This window comes from Lepidochelys kempii, chromosome 26, assembly GCF_965140285.1.
Source record: "Lepidochelys kempii isolate rLepKem1 chromosome 26, rLepKem1.hap1, whole genome shotgun sequence".
NCBI classification, from domain to species: Eukaryota; Metazoa; Chordata; order Testudines; family Cheloniidae; genus Lepidochelys; species Lepidochelys kempii.
The window spans coordinates 996,360-1,019,101 of NC_136405.1; the positions used below are offsets into that span (position 1 = coordinate 996,360).

Sequence of the window (22,742 nt, forward strand, 5' to 3'; positions counted from 1 at the left end):
GGGACTTAAAGTTGCAAACATCAGAAAGTCCCTTATTCACCTGAGTACAGTAGCCTCGTTGATTTTTAAGTTGGCTGCTCACTCACAGGAGAGAGGTCTACTCCTGTGTGTAACGCACAAATTTAAAAAAACCAGGCCCTAACTTAATATAGGAGGTACATTTCCCTCCCAAATGGCTTTAAACATGGTTTACAGTGAATAAGTTATTGGTAAGGGCAGCTTCCAGGCAGAATTTTATAGGAGTAGAAGTATAGTCATTCCGTCACTATGATTATGCAAGCTCCTGAAGAATCTCTCGAGGTCTGAAGATGCTTCTTAGCAACACAGGAATTGCCATAGAGGATCAGTCCATCCATCCATTACTAGTCCCTGTAACCAGTCAACATCTGAGAAAGGGAGGGACTTGGGCTGGTCCAATAAGCAGCGTCTCATTGCTTCTCTTCACTTTTACTTGAGGGTCAGTACTACTCTATTCATTTGCCACACAGTACATACAAGCAATTATCCCACATTTAAAGATTGGAGCATTTCTCTCTTCCCATTTTTGCTTGCTTTAAGAGTTGGATTTCTGAAAAGATTTTTGCGGAGAAATCTGATTTGACATCTGTTGGATCTTGCCAATTACCTTCAGCACTTAAACTACAGTCTGTCTCCAAAGGAGATAATCCTAAAATGAGGCACAGGACAAGATTGAATGGCTTAGATGGCACAATGAGCGTGTTGTGCTCTTTTGAGTTGTCTGCTGCAGTCACATAACCTCAAATGCTGATTGACTCAGCGTTCTTTACAGCAACTTTTACTAAATGTTCTGACATAGCTGGAGTCACTGGGAAATAAATCTGGACCTTTGGATTCACCTGTTTGCTTTTATGTCCTTGAAACTGTCATTTCATCCAGTGTTGAGGACAAAGATACACACACTTGCTGAACTTGCCCCAGACTAATGCAATTATGTAGGATGGGAAAGCTCTGATTTGTTAACTCTGCAAAAGTTATCAAGTTCCTTTTGTCATTTAAATTACCAATGACCAAGGGGCTTCCAGTTAAACGAACAGGCCAAGGGTTCCTTTTTTTGTGCATTTCCATTTTTGAATCAGACTGCAATAAAAGGAAAGCTTGACTCTTCTGCCTCTTAGTATCCACATAATTTCTTATTTCCATCTATAGAAGAAGCAATTTGAATAGTCAGATGGAATTCCTTATTATTTTAACCCCTTTAAATATTCTAGAAGGGTCTTCTTGCCTTTGAGAAAGGTTGCTTGTTTCAGTTGCCATTCTCTCTCTGTTCACCAGTTTTCACACTTAGATGGTTCTGGGTGATATCGTGAAACGGTGGCATGCTGCCTTTTTAATAAATGGTCATTGAGTTGTAGCAATAAGGAAAAGAGGTGAATAGAGTTATATTTGGCCAAAAAGTGTTAACGTTGTTATGTTGGCAGCAAATTTATAATCTCAGAACTGCCAAAGACTCTGCAGTGATCTTGCTCCCAGTGAAGACAACCACTGGGAGGGTGGTGAAGCACCGGAATGGGTTACCTAGGCAGGTGGTGGAATCTCCTTCCTCAGAGGTTTTTAAGGTCAGGCTTGGCAAAGCTCTGGCTGGGGTGATTTAGCTGGGGGTTGGCCCTGCTTTGAGGGTTGGACTAGTCGATTCTATGATGTACTTCCGTGGGAGACAGCAGCAGGCCTGTGGTTTGTATTTTGCACACATGCACTACCAGGGCTCTGATTCATGGTATGAGTGTGCTGCTTCATGAGTGAGAGGGAGAGAAATTTGTAAAGTGAAAGGCTCTGACACTCACAGCATGAACACAAGGAGCACACTTAATATGAAATTTGCCCAATGACATAATGTCATTCCAATTATTTGTTTTCCACCAAGCAAATTTTGTTTTTTATAGCAGTATATCTAAAAGAGGGGGGTGTGTGTGTGTGCATATATATAATGCTGAAATGAATATGTATATTAATATAAACCAATATACTCTTTCTACAATCAAACATTCTAGCAGGAGGAAAACATGACACCCCAGCTGTAAATCTCAGCATAGGATGAGATGACCTAGGTAAATTAAGAATGCCTTAGGACTTTGGAAACTTCTGCATGTTGGTTGACTGATGTGTAGGACAGGATTCTGCTATTAATCATACTCTATAACTTTGACACAGGACTTTTCCTTCTGGGGGAAAAAAGCTTTGTGTCCCAAGTTAAGAGCTGTAATTGCTGGCAATGCTTTCACCTACACAAGTAATTACAATTCAGTAAGACTGTTAGTATATGCTAAAAGAACAGGAGGACTTGTGGCACCTTAGAAGCTAACAAATTTATTTGAGCATAAGCTTTCGTGAGCTACAGCTCACTTCTTCGGATGCATTGCTGTAGCTCATGAAAGCTTATGCTCAAATAAATTGGTTAATCTCTAAGGTGCCACAAGCCCTCCTGTTCTTTTTGTGGATACAGATTAACAAAGAGCATTTGGTGTCAGCAGGGACTATTCAATCTTGTTGTTCCCCCGTCACTGACACAAGGCTATGTTGGTCTCTTTGCTTCCATTGGCAGTGATGTGGAGAAATAGATACTAATAGCTCTGGAGGGAGTGTTGCGCTATAAATGCAGAACATTGCTTGGTTTTGCTATTGTGCTGGGAGCAAACTTCTGCCACAACTGTTTTTCTGCTTATAAAAACAAGGGCTGGCATTAAGGGGCAGCAAGCAGGGCAATTGCTCAGGGCCCCACACCACAGTGGGCCCCATGTAGCTAAACTCGGAACCCTGGTTGAGAACTGCAGTGATCATTTGGCAGTATCAGTGTCATCTGAGTGTTTTTAAAAATACCATGAATTTCTAATGAAATATCCTTTAAATATTTGTAGAGAAGATCTTAACGTGTTATTAATTTTATATAGACAGAAATAAGAGGAGAAAAGCTACTTGAGAAAAATAGCAAAACATTAAGTCTAAATTATCACACATGGCAGAAATTTTTAACTTTTGAAGTTCAGGATAGAAAGTTGAATCAGTAAAATCTTCTACCTTGATTTGTTGTCCACTTGGGAGCAAAAATAGCCTTATTTCTCAGCATTCATTCAATCTGATTCTGTGGTGGACTTTTCATTTCCACTCTGTTTTTCATATCCTGAGTAAAATCCAAAGCCAACCTGCCAAATTCATACTCCCATATCATTCCAGTGTTGAAATTAGAGATGATTCAAGTACTTGACATTTGAGTTTGCATTTTATTCCAAATTCAAAAATGGGCCTGTTTTGCCAGATAGCCATATTTTGAGACTATTTTTTGCACAAAAATTGACCCATTTCCAAGTGAAATCATGACCAATTTAAAATCCCATAAGAAATAGCCATGTGTTCAGTAAATTCTGTTAACGTTTGGAATATTCCGATTCTTATCCCTACTACTACTTGTTTTCTAATCTGAAATAATACTCTCAGTTGTATGTCTACCAACATCATCCCTAGATATCACAGTGACTAGAAGCCATATCAATAAAATAATAAATACTAGAGAAAATCGGAACATTGTTATGAACATGTAATAGACAAAAATGAATTTTTTTGTTAGAACTGGTGATTTTATAGGGCTCACTGCAGAGTGGGGGGGAAGCCCTATATAATTATATATTAGACATAAATAGATCAAATTTAAGGGTGCCATATATTACATATTCTGACTGAATTACTGCAACTTTTAAAAATTATTTTGTATAGTTTTAAATATTTGAAGTGCATACTTGTATACCTACGTGATTGGAATAATAGAGACTTGGTGGGATAACTCACATGACTGGAGTACTGTCATGGATGGTTATAAACTGCTCAGGAAGGACAGGCAGGGCAGAAAAGGTGGGGGAGTAGCACTGTATGTAAGGGAGCAGTATGACTGCTCAGAGCTCCGGTACGAAACTGTAGAAAAACCTGAGTGTCTCTGGATTAAGTTTAGAAGTGTGTGCAACAAGAGTGATGTAGTGGTGGGAGTCTGCTATAGACCACCGGACCAGGGGGATGAGGTAGATGAGGCTTTCTTCCGGCAGCTCACGGAAGCTACTAGATCGCATGCCCTGATTCTCATGGGTGACTTTAATTTTCCTGATATCTGCTGGGAGAGCAATACAGCTGTGCATAGACAATCCAGGAAGTTTTTGGAAAGCGTAGGGGACAATTTCCTGGCGCAAGTGCTAGAGGAGCCAAGTAGGGGGGGGCGCTTTTCTTGACCTGCTGCTCACAAACTGGGTAGAATTAGTGGGGGAAGCAAAAGTGGATGGGAATCTGGGAGGCAGTGACCATGAGTTGGTTGAGTTCAGGATCCTGACGTAGGGAAGAAAGGTAAGCAGCAGGATACGGACCCTGGACTTCAGGAAAGCAGACTTCGACTCCCTCAGGGAACGGATGGCCAGGATCCCCTGGGGGACTAACTTGAAGGGGAAAGGAGTCCAGGAGAGCTGGCTGTATTTCAAGGAATCCCTGTTGAGGTTACAGGGACAAACCATCCCAATGAGTCGAAAGAATAGTAAATATGGCAGGCGACCAGCTTGGCTTAATGGTGAAATCCTAGCGGATCTTAAACATAAAAAAGAAGCTTACAAGAAGTGGAAGGTTGGACATATGACCAGGGAAGAGTATAAAAATATTGCTCGGGCATGTAGGAATGATATCAGGAGGGCCAAATCGCACCTGGAGCTGCAGCTAGCGAGAGATGTCAAGAGTAACAAGAAGGGTTTCTTCAGGTATGTTGGCAACAAGAAGAAAGCCAAGGACAGTGTGGGCCCCTTACTGAATGAGGGAGGCAACCTAGTGACGGAGGATGTGGAAAAAGCTAATGTACTCAATGCTTTTTTTGCCTCTGTCTTCACTAACAAGGTCAGCTCCCAGACTGCTACGCTGGGCATCACAAAATGGGGAAGAGATGGCCAGCCCTCTGTGGAGATAGAGGTGGTTAGGGACTATTTAGAAAAGCTGGACGTGCACAAGTCCATGGGGCCGGACGAGTTGCATCCGAGAGTGCTGAAGGAATTGGCGGCTGTGATTGCAGAGCCATTGTCCATTATCTTTGAAAACTCGTGGCGAACCGGGGAAGTCCCAGATGACTGGAAAAAGGCTAATGTAGTGCCAATCTTTAAAAAAGGGAAGAAGGAGGATCCTGGGAACTACAGGCCAGTCAGCCTCACCTCAGTCCCTGCAAAAACCATGGAGCAGGTCCTCAAAGAATCAATCCTGAAGCACTTGCATGAGAGGAAAGTGATCAGGAACAGTCAGCATGGATTCACCAAGGGAAGGTCATGCCTGACTAATCTAATTGCCTTTTATGATGAGATTACTGGTTCTGTGGATGAAGGGAAAGCAGTGGATGTATTGTTTCTTGACTTTAGCAAAGCTTTTGACACGGTCTCCCACAGTATTCTTGTCAGCAAGTTAAGGAAGTATGGGCTGGATGAATGCACTATAAGGTGGGTAGAAAGCTGGCTAGATTGTCGGGCTCAACGGGTAGTGATCAATGGCTCCATGTCTAGTTGGCAGCCGGTATCAAGTGGAGTGCCCCAAGGGTCGGTCCTGGGGCCAGTTTTGTTCAATATCTTCATAAATGGTCTGGAGGATGGTGTGGATTGCACTCTCAGCAAATTTGCGGATGATACTAAACTGGGAGGAGTGGTAGATACGCTGGAGGGGAGGGATAGGATACAGAAGGACCTAGACAAATTGGAGGATTGGGCCAAAAGAAATCTGATGAGGTTCAATAAGGATAAGTGCAGGGTCCTGCACTTAGGATGGAAGAATCCAATGCACCGCTACAGACTAGGGACCGAATGGCTAGGCAGCAGTTCTGCGGAAAAGGACCTAGGGGTGACAGTGGACGAGAAGCTGGATATGAGTCAGCAGTGTGCCCTTGTTGCCAAGAAGGCCAATGGCATTTTGGGATGTATAAGTAGGGGCATAGCGAGCAGATCGAGGGACGTGATCGTTCCCCTCTATTCGACATTGGTGAGGCCTCATCTGGAGTACTGTGTCCAGTTTTGGGCCCCACACTTCAAGAAGGATGTGGATAAATTGGAGAGAGTCCAGCGAAGGGCAACAAAAATGATTAGGGGTCTAGAACACATGACTTATGAGGAGAGGCTGAGGGAGCTGGGATTGTTTAGCCTGCAGAAGAGAAGAATGAGGGGGGATTTGATAGCTGCTTTCAACTACCTGAAAGGGGTAAGGGTCTCAAGTTGCAGTGGGGGAGGTTTAGATTGGATATTAGGAAAAACTTTTTCACTAAGAGGGTGGTGAAACACTGGAATGCGTTACCTAGGGAGGTGGTAGAATCTCCTTCCTTAGAGGTTTTTAAGGTCAGGCTTGACAAAGCCCTGGCTGGGATGATTTAACTAGGAATTGGTCCTGCTTCGAGCAGGGGGTTGGACTAGATGACCTTCAGGGGTCCCTTCCAACCCTGATATTCTATGATTCTATGATTCTATGTCTTTGGGGAAAAAATAGTGTGGAAAGTCCAGAGAGACTATTACAGGGTTTACAAAGTTCAGCAGTCCATAGCTAAAAATTCCACAACTCTGGCATTTCAAAACAGAGCTCTTCAATTAAGCTTAAAATGTTCTATTCAGACCTTCACACAAGTGAATCGCTGCAAAACAGAAATCCAACCACAGAGCCTTTCCGAACTCTGCAATTTCATTTTCTTGTTTGAGGAATATAAGTGACGTTACTGTAGCATTAGCAGTTTGCTATAAGACCATTGTATAATATAATAAGACCATCAATGATAATACAGTCTGAGATACCAGGGAAATTATTAGATGGTTAAAATATACAAGTCCTCCTTTTCTTTTTGCGGATACAGACTAACACGGCTGCTACTCTGAAACCTTAAAATATACAGTATTTTTAAAGGGAGGGGAGAGATTAATCCTAGAAAAAGCCCCTCTTACACACAGAATACTAAAGGAGGCCACAAAATAGGGAAATTGTAAGCATGAGGATCTGTAGTTAAGTATTTCATTTACGTAGAATTTTTCTTATAGGAAAAAGAGCTTTAGGATTACCATCTCCTTTTCAAGGATGTCCACAAGGGATACAAGCATTTAATATAATAATCAGTTCCTCCCTGCCTTTTCAATGAAAATATGTTAAATGACTCACATAAGTGACTTTCTGTAATGCCTTTTTGAAACCTGCCTGCTGTTTTTCCAAAGAGAAGAATAATGGAGTCGAGTTGTGTGTACTTTTTAAAGAGAAAGGAACCTTCCTTCTGGGACACAGGCATGTTAAGAATTATATTGTGTCTCATCGTCTCCATGCCTAATTTGCTCCTTTCATACAAACTGAAAGTTTTTTCTTTTTAGCCCTGTGTAGGAGCTGAAAGCAAGTCGAGTCCTTTCCTTCTCATAAATCAGTAATAAGGGCTCTGTTAGCCAAATTATAATCTCAGTGACTGTAAGAGTAGCCACTAAGAGTCGGGGGATACTGACCCTTGCCATGTAAAAGGGCTGTAAACTTGACCAATGCCAACTGACTGGTACCATGAAGTAAAGAGCACTTTCTTGCCAATACTCCTGCGTGTGATTCCTTTACAGCAACACCTGAGTGGCCCAGTTTCCTTCAGAAGCTTTGCACAGGTTGAAACTGCTTATACCGTAGGAAACAATATTTTTGACATCGATGCACAAGAGGGAGCAGGATCCAGCTCAGTCTCCTACCTATGTTGACTGAGCACCTGAGTCAGACTGGACTCTATGCAGAGGGAGCAGATCTGTTGAGTAAGAAGGTGCCATTATTACCCAGTAACTATTCAGAGCAGTCCCAGGCTTTAAGGGAAAAGCACCTCAGCACTGTAGGCCAAAGAGGGGTGAGAAATTCCTTCTTGCCGCTGGGCAGTGGTCAGCATTACTATAGGAGCATGAATCTCTCCTTACTGGGCTCCTGTCTCCAGTCTTCCTTCTGGCTGCAAGGGTGGACAGTAGCCAGACCCCAGAGATAGTGAAGGAATCTGGCCGCCGCTTTGTCTCTTTATAGTGAGGGAGGGCGGAGAGGGCCAGGCCGTAGCCAATTAGGCTGATGTAAAAGGGCTGCTGCCAATCATCCTGCCCTTTTCCTCACCTGAGCTTCTCCTGCCTGTCCTGAGCAGTGTGCTCACAGTTCTACTCTGACTTCCATGGGAACAGGATCAAGCCCATGGTTGGCAGCATTCTGTGGCCCGGCAGCAAGGGATCCAGTCTTCTCCCCACTCCCTTGTCTCTAGACCTGGGGCTGTGCCGCGTTCTTTTACTCGCTCTGCCCACCGCTGTACCTAAACCATTCCAGCAAGGGCCGCTGTGAAACACTGCACCACGACGGATGGGGCAGAACAGCGGCGCTCTTCAGCTTTCTTATGGATGGGCCCAGGATGCTTTAATTATTATTCAGACACGTACATGTCTGTGCTTTGTGCGGTCTCATTCGTTACTGTTGCAACTTGAAGCTTTATGTGATATCTCCCTTGTATCCTAAATGGCCTATCCTCGGTGGTGGCATATTCAGTAAGCCTTTAAACAAAACCTGGATTGCAATTTATCCAAGTCTTTTTGTCCACGTCAACTTGAATAGTTGCAACTGAATTGCCACTCTCACAGGCGACTGCCTATTCATGTGCATTAGCACTTTCCAAGGATAATGTTGCCTACAAGGGATATTCATAGAGAGAATGAAAGGTAGCCCAGTTTCATCCTTGGGGATGTGCCCACAATGATGATCAGCTGCAAGAGCTTCCTCATTCTGCTACAAGGAGACATTGTTGAGTAGTAGAGCACAGAACTGGGAGTTCGGACTTCTGGGTTCTCGTCCTGGTTTTACCAATGATGTGTTCTGTGACAAGCCACGCAACCGCTCTGTGTCTCAGCTTATCCAGGTGTAAAACAGGTGTACTAAGGGGTGTTGTGAGGCATAGATAATGTTTGTTGAAGTGCTTTGAAATCCTCCAGTGAAAGGTATTCTGTAGGTGCAAAGAGTTATTGCCGTGCTTATGCTTATTCTATAACATAACCTTTTGGTTTCTGTCATGAAAAAAAATTATGAGCCAAGTTAACCCCCTATTTCCTGACCCAGATCACTCATTTATGAAAACAGAAAAAGACCAAAAATTAATTGAGCTCTACATGGTCAGTAACCTTCTGCAGATCTAAGGAAACTTCTCCAACAATAGAAAAGGAGGACTTGTGGCACCTTAGAGACTAACACATTTATTTGAGCATAAGCTTTTGTTAGTCTCTAAGGTGCCACAAGTCCTCCTTTTCTTTTGCGAATATAGACTAACACGGCTGCTGCTCTGAAACTTCTCCAACAATATCGTTTTATTCCATGGTTGTAGAAAATCATTAAAGAATGTTTTGGGATGAAAACCTGTCCAATCAGACGAAATGAGAACATTAGTACGTTAATAACTACTTGATCTGCTATGCACTAAGCAGCCTAACATCTTCTCCAGGCAAAGGAGGAGCACTCCAAGACACTATGTCTGAATACATGGGGTTTGGAATACAAAGCACAGGTTTTCCATTCTGTTGCAAATAAAAAATTTAATGTAGGGCACTCTGGAAAGACCACAGACAGCATGATGCTATTCTAGGAAAGTGTATTTTATCACCACCTCTCAACTTACCAGTGCAATTTGTCTTCTAGGGGCCTATTTGAAGATTTTCAGCTTTTCAGGGCAGGGGCAGTCTTTATTTCTATGTATTGCACAGCAGTGAGCACCCTCTCCAAATTAAATAATTAAATAATGATTTTTGGCAACAGAGATTTTTACCAGGCCAAAAAAATAAAATAAATTCACTTTCAGAGCAAAGCTTTGGGTACAGGTTACTCTGGGATCTCCAAGAAGATACAGGATGGCTCTGGTTTTCAAGCTTTGTTCCTACTCATTATCTATTTTCCTTAAACAGCTCTGGAAGCTTACATGTTACTCATGAACCATTTGAGCCCATTAACTTTAGAAGACAACTTGGAACAATATTGACTGGAAAGGACAGTATTGGAAGGGAATCCGCAGTAGCCTGCCACTCAAAATATCAAGATGCTGTTGCAGGATTAAATTTCTATATTAACCTTACAGCTATTTCAATTTTTCACAGTGAAGTAACCTTTTATGGGGTGCATAGATGAGCCTCCACCTTCTGAACCTGCCTGTTTGTGTTTGTATTGTACATTAGTTGACAAGTTATTTACTGTCAGACATGTCTTCAGAAATAAATTGCAGTAAGATGTAACTGTAGAGCACATCCCTTATTACCTTTCTCCTCTTTGCATTGCACTTTGCATCATAACGTTTATGAAATTGTGCATACTCACAGGAGTGTGTGCATGTACTCTTTGAATAAATAAGTTCGTCTTCTCTATGGTGAGCATCTGAGACCTCAGAGGAATTTTATATGCCCAAATTGCAATTTAGCCCACTTCGAACAGCCAGGCCAGGCCACATGTTGACTTCCTGGATTTTAGTTAGTTCTTTAGGTCGGAGACTTTCACATGAAGATGCAGAGAAATTCTCTTTGCAATTTTGCTCATAAATCTTTGTGCATTTCCTATTTTTGAAAATGTATATCTGTCTGTTTAATTGCCTGTTCCCTGCTCTGCAGTCTAAACCTGGAGGCAGAAATGTGAATTAGGTAAACAGTGCAGTTTAAGCTAAGCACGTGCCCTGAAGAGGAACAACTTTGTTACAGGAGGAAATACAGACCATAATGAGTGCTGTATTTTAAAAGATGAGCAGTTAGTTCAGTGAAGTGGCAGCATGTATACAGTGGCACATTCCTATGCATTATCTCCTCTTGCCTTTACTTGCTCATTTAACTGATCTGCTGCACTTGCGGAGTTTTACATCATGAGAAAATGCTAAACGTTTACTTAAGAAACCCCATTTAACTGTAACAATTGAATAAACAATACAATGGAAAGCAAAAGGCATCAGTTAGTGTTGTTTTTTTTAAAAACACATGCTACATGAAAACATTTACCCTGGTGAGCCCACTGAGATGTTGTTTCTTGTTCAGGGGTATTCAGTTGACCGGCAGCCAGGTAGCACCTATATAAATAGCAATTACTGTTTGTTATTGCAACAGTGAACAGGAAAGCTAAAATTAGTATGTCAGGAACTGCTTTGTGTGGAAGAGTAGAACACCATCATCAAGAGCCCTAGACAGATATTTCAACCAACTATAAATGTATCTTAGCGCATAGCTCTGGTTTTGATAGGCCACCCTGCAACATGGATCCAATACTCAAGTAATCAGCTCACCCAATGTGGGGCAGATTTTCAAAGGGGCTCAGTAGTCAACCTGCACCCCACGAATCTGGTCGGTTATGGGATAGCTGGTCCCTTTGGAAGATCTGTCCCTGATTGTGTGTGTTGAGCTCTTCTGAACATTTTGTCTGTCGCTATAATAATAATGAGTCACGCTGAACTGTGCCAACTACCAAACAAAATGAGAGAGCAAAAGAGAGAGAGGCGGAACTTCTCATACCCACCAGTTAACATACAGTCACTTTTGTGGCATAATCATGGGGGAGGGAGATGGCTAGTCTAATAATAGTAATAGACAGGAGACTGGTATTTACTCTACTTCATGGGCTGCAGTGATGATCTCCCTTATTGCTCAGACTCCACTGCTGTTTACAGTCCAGAATGCTGGACATTATATAAGAACATAAGCTGGCAGGGAGGGAATTGTTTTGTTGAGAAGAAATTGGAAATGGTAAGAGACATGTATGGGTTGAGTGTATTCTAATTAATGAGAATTATGCTGGATTTTTTAAAACCATCCTTCTTATTTTCAACCTTATTCTTTTTGGGGTGAATTTCATACTTGCTTATATTATCCAGCTGCCATTTTGATTCAAAACATGGTAGGCCATAGAGCCAGCAGTAGTTAATCTAACAGTCTGAAAGGAAAAGGATTCTTTTCTCCCTCTGTTCCATGTTCTCTCTGGCTTCATCTGCATTAGGAAGTATTTAGCAATTAAAAGATCAGGCCATTTATATAAAGATGATGATCAAGCCATGTATAGAATGGTGATGGCTGTCTAAGACACTGTGCACAGAGTACAGACAGGCAGAGTGAAAGAAGAATAGCAAATTGCAACGGAAAAAACTGGGGCATAAATCCTTAGTTCAGTTGAGCATATATGCATTATTTCTTGGGTATTGTTGTGTTTTCCCACCCAAGTGGTTAGTTGTTGGCAGGACAAGAGAGAGCTCTTCCTGTATTAGAACTTACAAAAGAGATTATTCTTAAATGAGCCAGGCCTCTTCTACAACAGATTTCTCTTCTCGGTCAGCCTTGTTTGCTGTATCTCCCATTTTAGGTCACAAAAATGCACAGCTTTTTTCTAATAACTATTGGTTTCTGTTGTTGTTAACATAGCAACTAACCATGTTGGGTTTTGTTCACAGGTCTGAAGCGTAGTTACACTTGTAACATCTGTAATGTCACTCTAAACTCAATAGAACAGTATCACGCTCATCTGAAAGGCTCCAAACATCAGACCAAGTGAGTACTTTTCCTATTAGTACTTGTCTGTCTGTCTGGTGTGGGTGATAGATGTAAATATAAGAAAAACACTATGCACTCCCATAATGCCTTTCATCCAAGGATCCCAAAGTGATTTACAAACATAGACACAAAGATATTGGTAGGTACCTGGAGAGAGAGGCAGAGCTGAATATAGATCAGTTTGACTGCATTCTTTGAACCTGAAATGCAATGTTTGTTCTTTGTTTACCTGTTCCTCTAGAGCTTTGTTGTGACAAAGCATTCTGGATATCACTCTTTGGCATGGAAGTCTGATGAGAACAGGCTTTCTCACAAGTTTTGAGCATGTCCTGTTTTCAGATAGGTCACAAATACTTTGGGAAGAGGTGGTATATTTGGCACTTATGCTTCTCTGCTTAGCCAAAACCAGCATGCAGAGCTGTGAGAAAATTCAAACAAAGAATGAAATTAGCTGAAAATACAGACAATGAATCTTGTGCTAAGTATCAGGGGGTAGCCATGTTAAGTTGTATCCACAGACAACAAGGAGTCCGGGGGCACCTTAAAGAATAACCGATTTTTTGGGGCATAAGCTTTCGTGGGTAAAAAACCACTTCTTCAGCTGCATGGAGAATCTTGTGCTGTGTTTTCTACTTCAATCTCTGCTTTCACTGAGATTTTATTAGTGGTGGTTGATTTGGTCTGGCTCACGAGACGCATGGTAACCTGATGCATGCTCATGGCTCCACCCAGGTGTAAATCTGCTTTCAGACCATCATGGTTTCTAGGAAACCAGCTATGCTTTGATGCCGGACACTTGAGCTGATTTTGTGCATTTCAGTTCTAGCTCTGAGGAGTGTGACAATCCTGCCAGGTAAACTGGGTTTGAGGAATTTGTGTAACGATGGTTGTTTGGAGGTTAGCATATTACAACAATTAAAAGGAATGGAATACTCCCATTGACCTCATCTACTAAACAACTTCCACTTCTCCAGTCAGTACTCACTTGAAGTCACACCTCTGTAGAAAATCCCTCCTTCCTTCATTTGTATCCATCAGACCATCCCTCTCCTGAGCTGTTAGCCTATGACTTGCTTTATATTTATCTCATCTTTAGATTGTAAGCTCCTTGGGCAGGGAATGTTTCTTATCTCTGTTCTCTAAAGTGCTGTGTAAATTTACAGCACAGCTTGAGTGTTTTATACTCATAACTTTCACTTCTCATAATTTACCCTGGTCTGCATTTTGCCCTGTGCAGTCTGTGCTTTAATTTATAAAGAATATTTGACACTTTAAGTGACTTAGATGGTCTGCAGTATCCTTCTGAATAAATATATCATCCCTCCTTAATAAAACAGTATCTGTGTCTTCAGCTCGGCAGGGGGAAAAGGCCAAAAATTAAAAACAATAGATAATGCAAAGAAAAGTTCCTAATCCCAGGCAGGTTCCTTAATATTCATAGGACACAGAGTACAGATGTGATGCACAGGGGATGGCAGGCTGCAGGACAAAATTATGGAACCTGACCAACAGAGTAGCATTGTTTTGCCAGAAAGCAAAAGCAGCTATTGAGTAGATTTTATGACTTTCTTTAAAGAAGAAAGGAAATACCCAGTGTGAGAACTGAGAGCCTTGTGTGGATTCAGGAAGAAGTTTTTCAAAACTAAAACAAAAGCCATTGCATGAGATTAGGGCTGAAATGGGGGTCTGGACTCGGTCACATAACCCTGTTGAAACGTTCTCTCTCCTTAAACACTGAAATATTCTGTATTTGAGACAAGCCAGGGAACAGCTATGAGGCCACTTTGCCTGTCCATCCGCTCCTTCAGACTGAAAGATTCATCCTTTCATGTGAAAAGCAAATGGACAGCAGTAACCCACCGAGCTGACGTGCCAACAACTTCCAGTCCTTGTACAGATGCCACCACCAGTCCAGCTTAAAGGCATTGAGTTTGGAGCTTCTCTTGTGCACTCACTACAGGAAGGACATTGAGTCTGTCATGGGATTCCAAGTGAATATGTTTGTTCTATGGTGTAAAGCAATTGCCTGTTAGCCAACTTTCCAAGACTTGAAGGGGATCTGCTCTGCCAATTTGTATAAATTATTAAAATAAAATTATAAAGGTACAGAGTTCCAAAGAGTAGAGTAATGAACTAATCTCTCAATATACTTTGAGCTTCGGGAACTGTTCCAAGCACAAGTATTCAATATTACTCCAGCATGCAGGATATAAAAGGTGTCCTTAGTTTCTGAGACATTTCAGGTGGCTTAAGGGGACTCAGAAGTTTTCAGGAGGATAAATCAGGGCCAGGCCAAACCAGCAGTGAGAGGTAATTTCTGAGCTTTGTTTTTTTTTCCCTCAAAGAGCAAGCCCAGCCTTTCCCCCCTAAAATGCCCACAGCTGATGTGAGCCCTTCCAAGGTGCCTAGTGTGAATCATGTTTCCTGTGATCTTATTTATTCATTATGTGTTTGAATGGCCCCCAAATTAGGGTAATTTTTTTATATTCCATAAATTTAGGCTAAATCCATTGGCCGAGCCTAACATCCATTTGTTGCACGTTCTCATTCTCCAGTCACTAGTTTAGACTTGCTTAGCTTAGCATAGTCACTGCATTGCTGTAGGATTTTCTGCCTGAGGAACCTGACACACCCAAGGTTGACCTGGTTTGCATGAAGTCCATTACGTTAGGGGCACGTCTTCACTAGCCGTGTTAAAGCGGAAGGCAGCAGCGCTGTAACGTGGCTTGTGTAGTGAGAGGTCTCCCAGCGCTATAAAAAAACCCACCTCCACGAGGAGAACAGCGCCCAGCGCTGGGGCACGGTCTACCCTGGCACTTCACAGCGCTGAAACTTGCAGCGCTCAGGGGGGTGTTTTTTCACACCCCTGGGCAAGAAAGTTGCAGCACGGTAAAGTGCCAGGGTAGACAAGCCCTATATTAGCATGAGCCCTGGCCTATATCGCCAGTCGCTGATAATCCAGTGGGAAGGGGAGGTGTAGGAGCACAAAAGAATTGTGACATCTGTGATGCCAAAGGGTAGCTGTAAGAACGTAAAAACAGCAATACTGGGTTAGACCAATGGTATACCTTCCGACAGTGGCCAGTGCCAGATGCTTCAAAGGGAATGAATAGAACAGGGCAATCATCACGTGATCCATCCCCTGTTGTCCAATCCCAGCATCTGACCGTCAGAGGCTTAGGGATACCCAGAGCATGAGGTTGCATCCCTGACAATTTTGGCTGATAGTCATTAATGGCTATTTAAACCTGATGCCTATTAATTTCATTGGGTGATCCCTAGTTCTTATATTATGTGACTGTTAAATAACACTTCCTTATTTACTTTCTCCACAACATCCATAAGTTTATAGACCTCTATCATATCCCCCTTCAGTTGTCTCTCTTCCAAACTGGAGAGTCCTGGTCATCTTAGTCACTCCTCATACAGAAGCTGTTCCATACCCTTAATCATTTTTGTTGCCCTTCTCTGTACCTTTTTCATTTCTAATAAATCTTTTTTGAGATGGAGCAACCAGAACTGCATGCAATATTCAAGGTGTTGGCATACCAGAGATTTATAGAGTGGCATGATGATATTTAGGGTCTTATTAACAATCCCTTTCCTAACGGTTCCTAACATTCTGTTCACTTTTTTGTGCACATCAAGCAGATGTTTTCAGAGAACTATCCACAGTGACTCCAAGATCTTTCTTGACTGGTAACAGCTAATTTAGACCCCATCATTTTTTGTATGTATAATTGGGATTATGATTTCCAATGTGCATTACTTTGCATTTATCATCATTGTATTTCATCTGTCCTATCGTTGTCCAGTCGCCTAGCTTAGTGAGATCCCTTTGTACTCTTCACAGTCTGCTTTGGACTTAACTATCTTAAGTAGTTTTGTATCATCTGCAAACTTAGCCACCTCCCTGTTTACCCCTTTTCCAGATCATTTATTAATATGTTGAATAGCCCTGGTCCCAGCACAGATCCTTGGAGGACCCCGTTACTTACCTCTCTCCATTCTGAAAACTGAGCATTTATTCCTACCCTTTGTTTCCTGTAGTGACCAATGCTCAGCTCAGAAAACCGAGCGGTGTGGCACAGAGGTCACTGCAAGGCAGCTGGTTGATTTAGCAGTGACTTCCCCATAGGACCTCCTAGTAAGCGAGGATGGGTGATCTCATGGCTAAAGTGACTGGGATTGAGGAGATCTCTGTTCAGTTCCAGCTTCTGCCGCAGAGCCCTTGTGTGACTGTGGGGGAGCCGCATAATGTCTTGTGCCTCAGTTCTCCATCTGTAAAGCTGGATGATATGTCCTGGACCCACAGTGGCACTGTGAGGCTTAGGGTTTGTGTGGCACTCAGCTATTATGCAGACAGGAGCTGTATAAGCAGAGCTCTATCTGCCAGAAGACAGAGCTGCCTGTCTTTACCAGCAGAATCCCAGAGGAACAACAGCTGTAGTCTTGTGCTGGGATTAGCCCCTGCTCTCTGACGCAGAGAGCTGTCATTTACCCTCTCCCTGCCGGTGCCAGTCTTCCTGAGTCTGGTCCTACATGGGGAAAATCTAGAACAGCTTTACCACCCATCCCACCCAGAGGCTACCACCCAGCACTACTTTCAGAGGCAAGGGTTATTTTCAGTAGACTTTTTTTTTTTATTGTTCAGACAGCAAAGGCTAAAGCAAATCATTTGCATACCAGAATAGCCTCATGGATGTAATTTGAAATAAATTGGATGGTAAACTGAGATCCGCCAAAGAAGCGGTCTCTCATTCTGGCAACATCAGCAAGGTTGCCTTCTGCACAATTACGTATGTAACCTCACATTTTTATTTTGTATCCACTTCTCATACTTTATTCAGCTCTTCAATCACCAGTTGCATATTTTTAATCCTCTGCAATTAGCAAGGTGTCCTCTTCAAATCTTAGAGGATTGGTCCTTGTAGAAGGATGATTTCCTCTGTATCCCAGTGTTGTTTTTCTGAATTCTTCCTCCCAACCTGCTCTGATGAAAATTTGAGAGAGAGAGTGGGGGAGAGAGAGAATCTGTCACCTAGCCTCTTGGACTGTACAAGAAACCTAATGCAGAATGTTTCCACTGCAGAGCTTTGGAATTTCCTCAGCCAGTGCTTAAGATCTGGGTAAAGAATTTCCAACATTCAGCTGAAAACTCACTAGCTGGTAACTCTTCCCGATCCTTTTATGTCTTCGACTAGCGAGAAGAAAACCAAGCAAAGAGATGGAAGGGTTTGAATGGAACTCAGATTAAAGTTTGGAGAAGTTGGAAAAATCCTACTTTGTGCCAAGATTGTGTTTGACAAAAGTACTTCTCAGAGTTATTCAAACTCAAGGGCTTCATTTGTTCACAAGAGCAGCTCTGACATACTGGCAAAACAGGGAACTGGGCCAAAGGACATCAGGATGGAGGAAAATATTGTACAGAACATCAAAGGGACGTAAGGTGTGAGAGAAAATGGCTGCTACCTGCAATTCCTTCCACATCCCCCAGAGAGGAGGGAGACTTGGGACCTTTAAATCCTCCTATTATTTTGGCTGAAGTAACCCTGTCGGAAGTTTATTACAGTTAGTAGTTTGGGCCTAGAAGGCTTCTAATGGTTCATTACCACATCTGGGCACCAAAGGGGCAAGTAGCATTATACCTTTTTAGTGTCAAGACCCAGTGGAATTTTCAAATACTCCCAAAGCTTTCTAGAGCTTTGAAAAAAGCATGAATTATTGAGCAGGAGGTCCCTGTCACTTTCATTTTGGCAAAAAGTGAGGATGCCTGCATGAAGATCACAGTATCACTCACAGGCCTTGCAGGACTTGGACAGTTTTTTTTTTTTTTAAAAGGGACCTTCTGCTGTTTCACAAATTAATATTCCTATCGCTTCTTCTAAATATAGTGTCTTATCACTTACTCATAATTATTTAAATCTGGAAACATCTCACAGTTCTTCATGGGCATTTAATAAGAGAGGAAACCTACTATTAAATTCATAGGAAAGTATGTTACAAATGTAATAATAGAATGCCAATTAGAGATGTTCATCTGACCAATTTCTATGGGAAATTGCTTTGATTATTCTATTTCCTCTATTCATTGTTCATTCTTATACCATTTTCTTTGAGGCTAAGTGACTCAGCAGATGAATATAGAATTCTTCATCTCCTATAGTGAAGTGCAGATGTGTAAGACAGAATAGGGTTGGCAGTTTGGATTTACCCAAAATAAAAACTTCATTTTTATAATTGGTCTGGAACAGATTTTACTCGCTCATTTGAAGAAATTCTTGGGGCTGTGTCCTCTTTTAGATGGGATTGATGGGGGATGGTGCTCTAGAAGGGTCTGTTCTAAGATAAACTACCAAGCCAGCACAGAATTAGTGATAAGATAAGGGGTTCTCAACAATTACCTTTTCCCCCCAATTCCTCCAGTCCAGCACCAAGCTCATCTGGACCAAATCTGACCCCAGAATAAGTCTGGCACATTGCTTCATGTAGGAGTCCCTTCTATTTATAGCAAGCAGGCAACTAAACTGAAGCAAGCGTTTATCTGGGGCTTGGATCAGTGTGCAGTATGGATATTACAGCAGTAAGGGGTAAAAGATTTTAGAAAGTTCAAGCATTATGCAGGTCTGCCCTAATACAGATGATGCAGGGGGTTGGGCTAGATGACCTCCTGAGGTCTCTTCCAACCCTAATCTTCTATGATTCTCTGTCCATGGCTATGAAATCAGTGCAGATGGAGATGTTTCTATTTAAAAGATCTTTGTCATAAGTGAATAGCACCGGCAAATGTTGTTCTAAACCATTTCTCAGCCAGTCAACTACAGTGATTCAAGACACATCCATTCTTTCAGCAATAAACACACCTGTCTATTACAGCATTCTATTCTTGTGATATTTTATAATCTAGGGTTTACTCCTGATTAGCTACTTATGCTAAGGCTTTTGGGGCCTTAGGCCTTGATTAGTTTAACTAAGCTGTTGTCTTACAGGCCTTGAGGCTTGTAGATTCTTTGCATTATTGCCTTAACTTATACCTATGTTTTACCTAGCCAACACCTATTCCTGTATTCTGTATCCCTTTTAACATTCCTGTTATCTTTGGTTAATGATGATACTTTCCCCTTATCCTTTCAACACAAAGGGTTTGCTAGTGAACTGCTGTATCCAAGGCAACAAAAAACACTTCATGAACCTGGCACACTTTCAAAAATGTTTTATAAAGGAAAGACATGCCCTTTTGGGACAGATTGGTTATGGAAAGATGATCGCACCCCAAAATTACCCAGCATATTAGGCTTCTGGAGAGCAGCTGTAAGACAAGAGTCATATAAAACAAGAGTGAACCAAACAATAAATTTATATTACAGCTACTGAAAGCGTTCCAGAGTATAACACACAGCCAATCCATCCCCAAATTATGCTTTAAATAACTCACTGAATAGCAGCCCTTGAGGTGCGGCTTAGCGGGCCATGTTATTCTGACCTTCCTTCATTTCTCAGCATCAGAGCTGATCGTATTGGAACTCAGTCAGCAAAGCTGGGACTCAAAGTCCATCTAACTGACTGTTCACATTCCCTGCCCCTCCCTCCCCCCCCCCCCACCTTTCTTTACAGGAGTTTCAAAGTCAGATCTGAATCCTGGGTGCCTGTCTGCTGAACTTGGTTGACCAAAGATGGGAAGAAGTGGCAGAGGAAACGAATTGCTGAAATTGACTAGGCTGATATTTCAGTGTTTAATAAGAGATGTAGAGGGATGCAGCTAGCATTGTCAGCTCTGCTTTTCCATTGGCCAGTGAATATGCAAAGCTACATCTAAGAGCCTTTTTTTTCTTTCAAAAACATAAATATTTTAAGTTTTATATATTAAAAAAAGAAGAAAATACAGCTCCACTTGAGATCTTGTAATGAACCTTGGGATTTAAGGGGTTAGAACCAGACCCAGAAGAGGGTTTCTTATATAAGCAGCAAAAATGTACGACGCTGCAGAATATGCTTACCCGGGAGGTTGTGTAGCCTTCCTTGCAGGTTTGGTGAGAGTTACACATTCATGGGCAAGGCTGGTGAGTGAGAGCTACTTTTTAAAAATTTGCCGTGTGAATCTACAGCTCAGATTCATAGTTCTTGTGTGTGTGTGTGCACAAACACACCTGCAAATACACAAACATTCTGAAATGAGGCTGGACTCTGGAACATCTGCAGTGGGGGAGGAGAACGAACCCTTTAATCAGGGATTTGTAAACAGTGCCAAGGTAATTGAGTCATTGTCTGACTTGCTTTCCAAAAATAAACGTGTTCTTTTTACACCCCCACCCCTGCAAAATAAACAACAAGCAAACAGAATGGTTCATGAAGCAGGAGGCATGGCATGGTGTGTGATTGTGAGTATCCTCTTGCACTGGATCACACTCACTGTAAGCAGCCTAGTTTCCATGGGGACCGATGGCAAATGGAAGGCAGGATTTGTGCAGGGCTGCAGTAACAGGGGGAGGGGTCACGTTAACTGGGAAACATTTGAAGACTGTCACATATTGATCTCGCTCTTCATTGTTGGTGACAAACAGTAAGTGACAAAACTCTTGGCTCTTTTCTGGTTTATTTCATATAGTCTGGAAAGATCCAATAAAAATGTTTCTAAAAATAACCCCCAGTTAGGTGAGTAAGAACATGCCATACCTACGGATTCTGGATGTGAAGAAATCTTAGCATTGCATATTAATTTGTAAAAATTATTCCTTATTTATTAGCATGCACATACAGTAAAGAAGGTAAAATACACTGCATTCATCACCATGTTGAAAATAGCTCTGGATAAATGAACTCATGGGCCCTGTTGCAGCTCCAGAGCAATTCTCAGGGGTTTTGCAGGTAGAAATAAGGTTGCAGGGTGGGAGTTTAAAAAATGCCAGTGGACCAGAACTTTAAAGGTATTTAGATGCGTAAAGATGCAGGCAGGCTCCTGGTATGATTCTCAAAAGCACCTAGGTGCCTAACTCCCATTGGCTAAGTGACTTACAAGCACAATCCCATTGACTTTCATGCCAAGCGGAAGAATTTTTTTGGTGAAGGCACTGCGCTGGGATTCAGTCTGTGTCCCTGTGTGACCTGGGATGAGTTACTCAGGCTGCAGCTCCCTTTGGCTTCAGCTGAAGTTATGGGTGCAAAGTACTTATGAAAAATCTGCCCTTCAAGCTCCCTGTGCCCCAGTCCCCCAATCTGAGGATAGGGGAGTGGATTGGGGGTCAGGGCCCTGGGTTCCGGTCCTGGCTTAGTTACCGACCGGCCGGGTGACCTCGAGCAAGCTACTGCCCCTTTCTGTGCCTCAGTTTCCCCTCCACACTTTGTCCGTTTAGATTACGAGCGCTTTGGGGCAGGGACTGTCTCTAGCTCTGTGTAAGTACAGTGCCTAGCCCAGGGGAGCCCTGATCTCAGTGCAGGCCTCTCAGTGTAACTGTAATACTGCTAATAATGATAAGAAGAGACTGAGAGAGAGAAACGGTCCCCTAGTTCCATCATTGCAATGCTGTGTGTCTCATTGGTCTCTGCAGCATTTCCCATCTCCCTTTCACTGCCAGACAGACCACAACACACACCCATTTTGTGGTAAAACTTTCAAAATCTGTCCTCTGTATTTGTTGCATTCAGATTTCGTCCGCTCTCTTGGGCCTCACGTCAATCTGTAACTAATAGACCATTGGGGGCCAAATCCTCAGCTGTTGTAATTTGGTGTAGCTGCATTGTCTGTTGTGGAGCTGTGCTGATTTACACCAGCTGAGGATCTGGCCCTGTATCAAATGTCACAATGATATAACCAACATTGCATGCAGCATTGAGAGCTTGAGATGTATCTGCTATCCTCCTGGCTGTGGGTGATGAGGGGCAGTGACATCAGATTCACCTCAGCCCCTAGTAGTTAGTGTCTTATGATGTAGCTGATCATGACATCAACTTCCATGAAAAGGAACTTCATCTTCCCTCTTTTCAGTTTATTTTCTTTTACCAGCAAAACTTCCCTCTTATCTGCTGGAGCTCTCACATGCTCTCTGTATTTTTATAACCAGTCATTTATCCATTCCTAGGTGCCATTCATGCACCCCACATAATTATAATTCCTTTCTCAAAGGGTTCCGTTGTGTTGCAGCCAGGGGTAAGACTGGCAGTTCGTGTAGACACACCTGCACTAGCTACTCCTGGGGGAATTCTGTACCACTG

General features: G+C 42.3%; 1 protein-coding gene across 3 annotated transcripts in view; it reads left to right on the top strand.

Annotated features, from left to right (window-relative positions):
- Positions 1 to 22,742, top strand: part of ZMAT4 (zinc finger matrin-type 4) — a 166,566-nt gene that overhangs the window by 132,112 nt on the left and 11,712 nt on the right. For all 3 annotated transcript variants that reach the window (XM_073325309.2, XM_073325308.2, XM_073325312.2), the window contains one exon: positions 12,434 to 12,530. In XM_073325309.2, the coding sequence (XP_073181410.1) occupies positions 12,434 to 12,530 (97 nt within the window). The remainder of the gene's footprint in view (positions 1 to 12,433; positions 12,531 to 22,742) is intronic.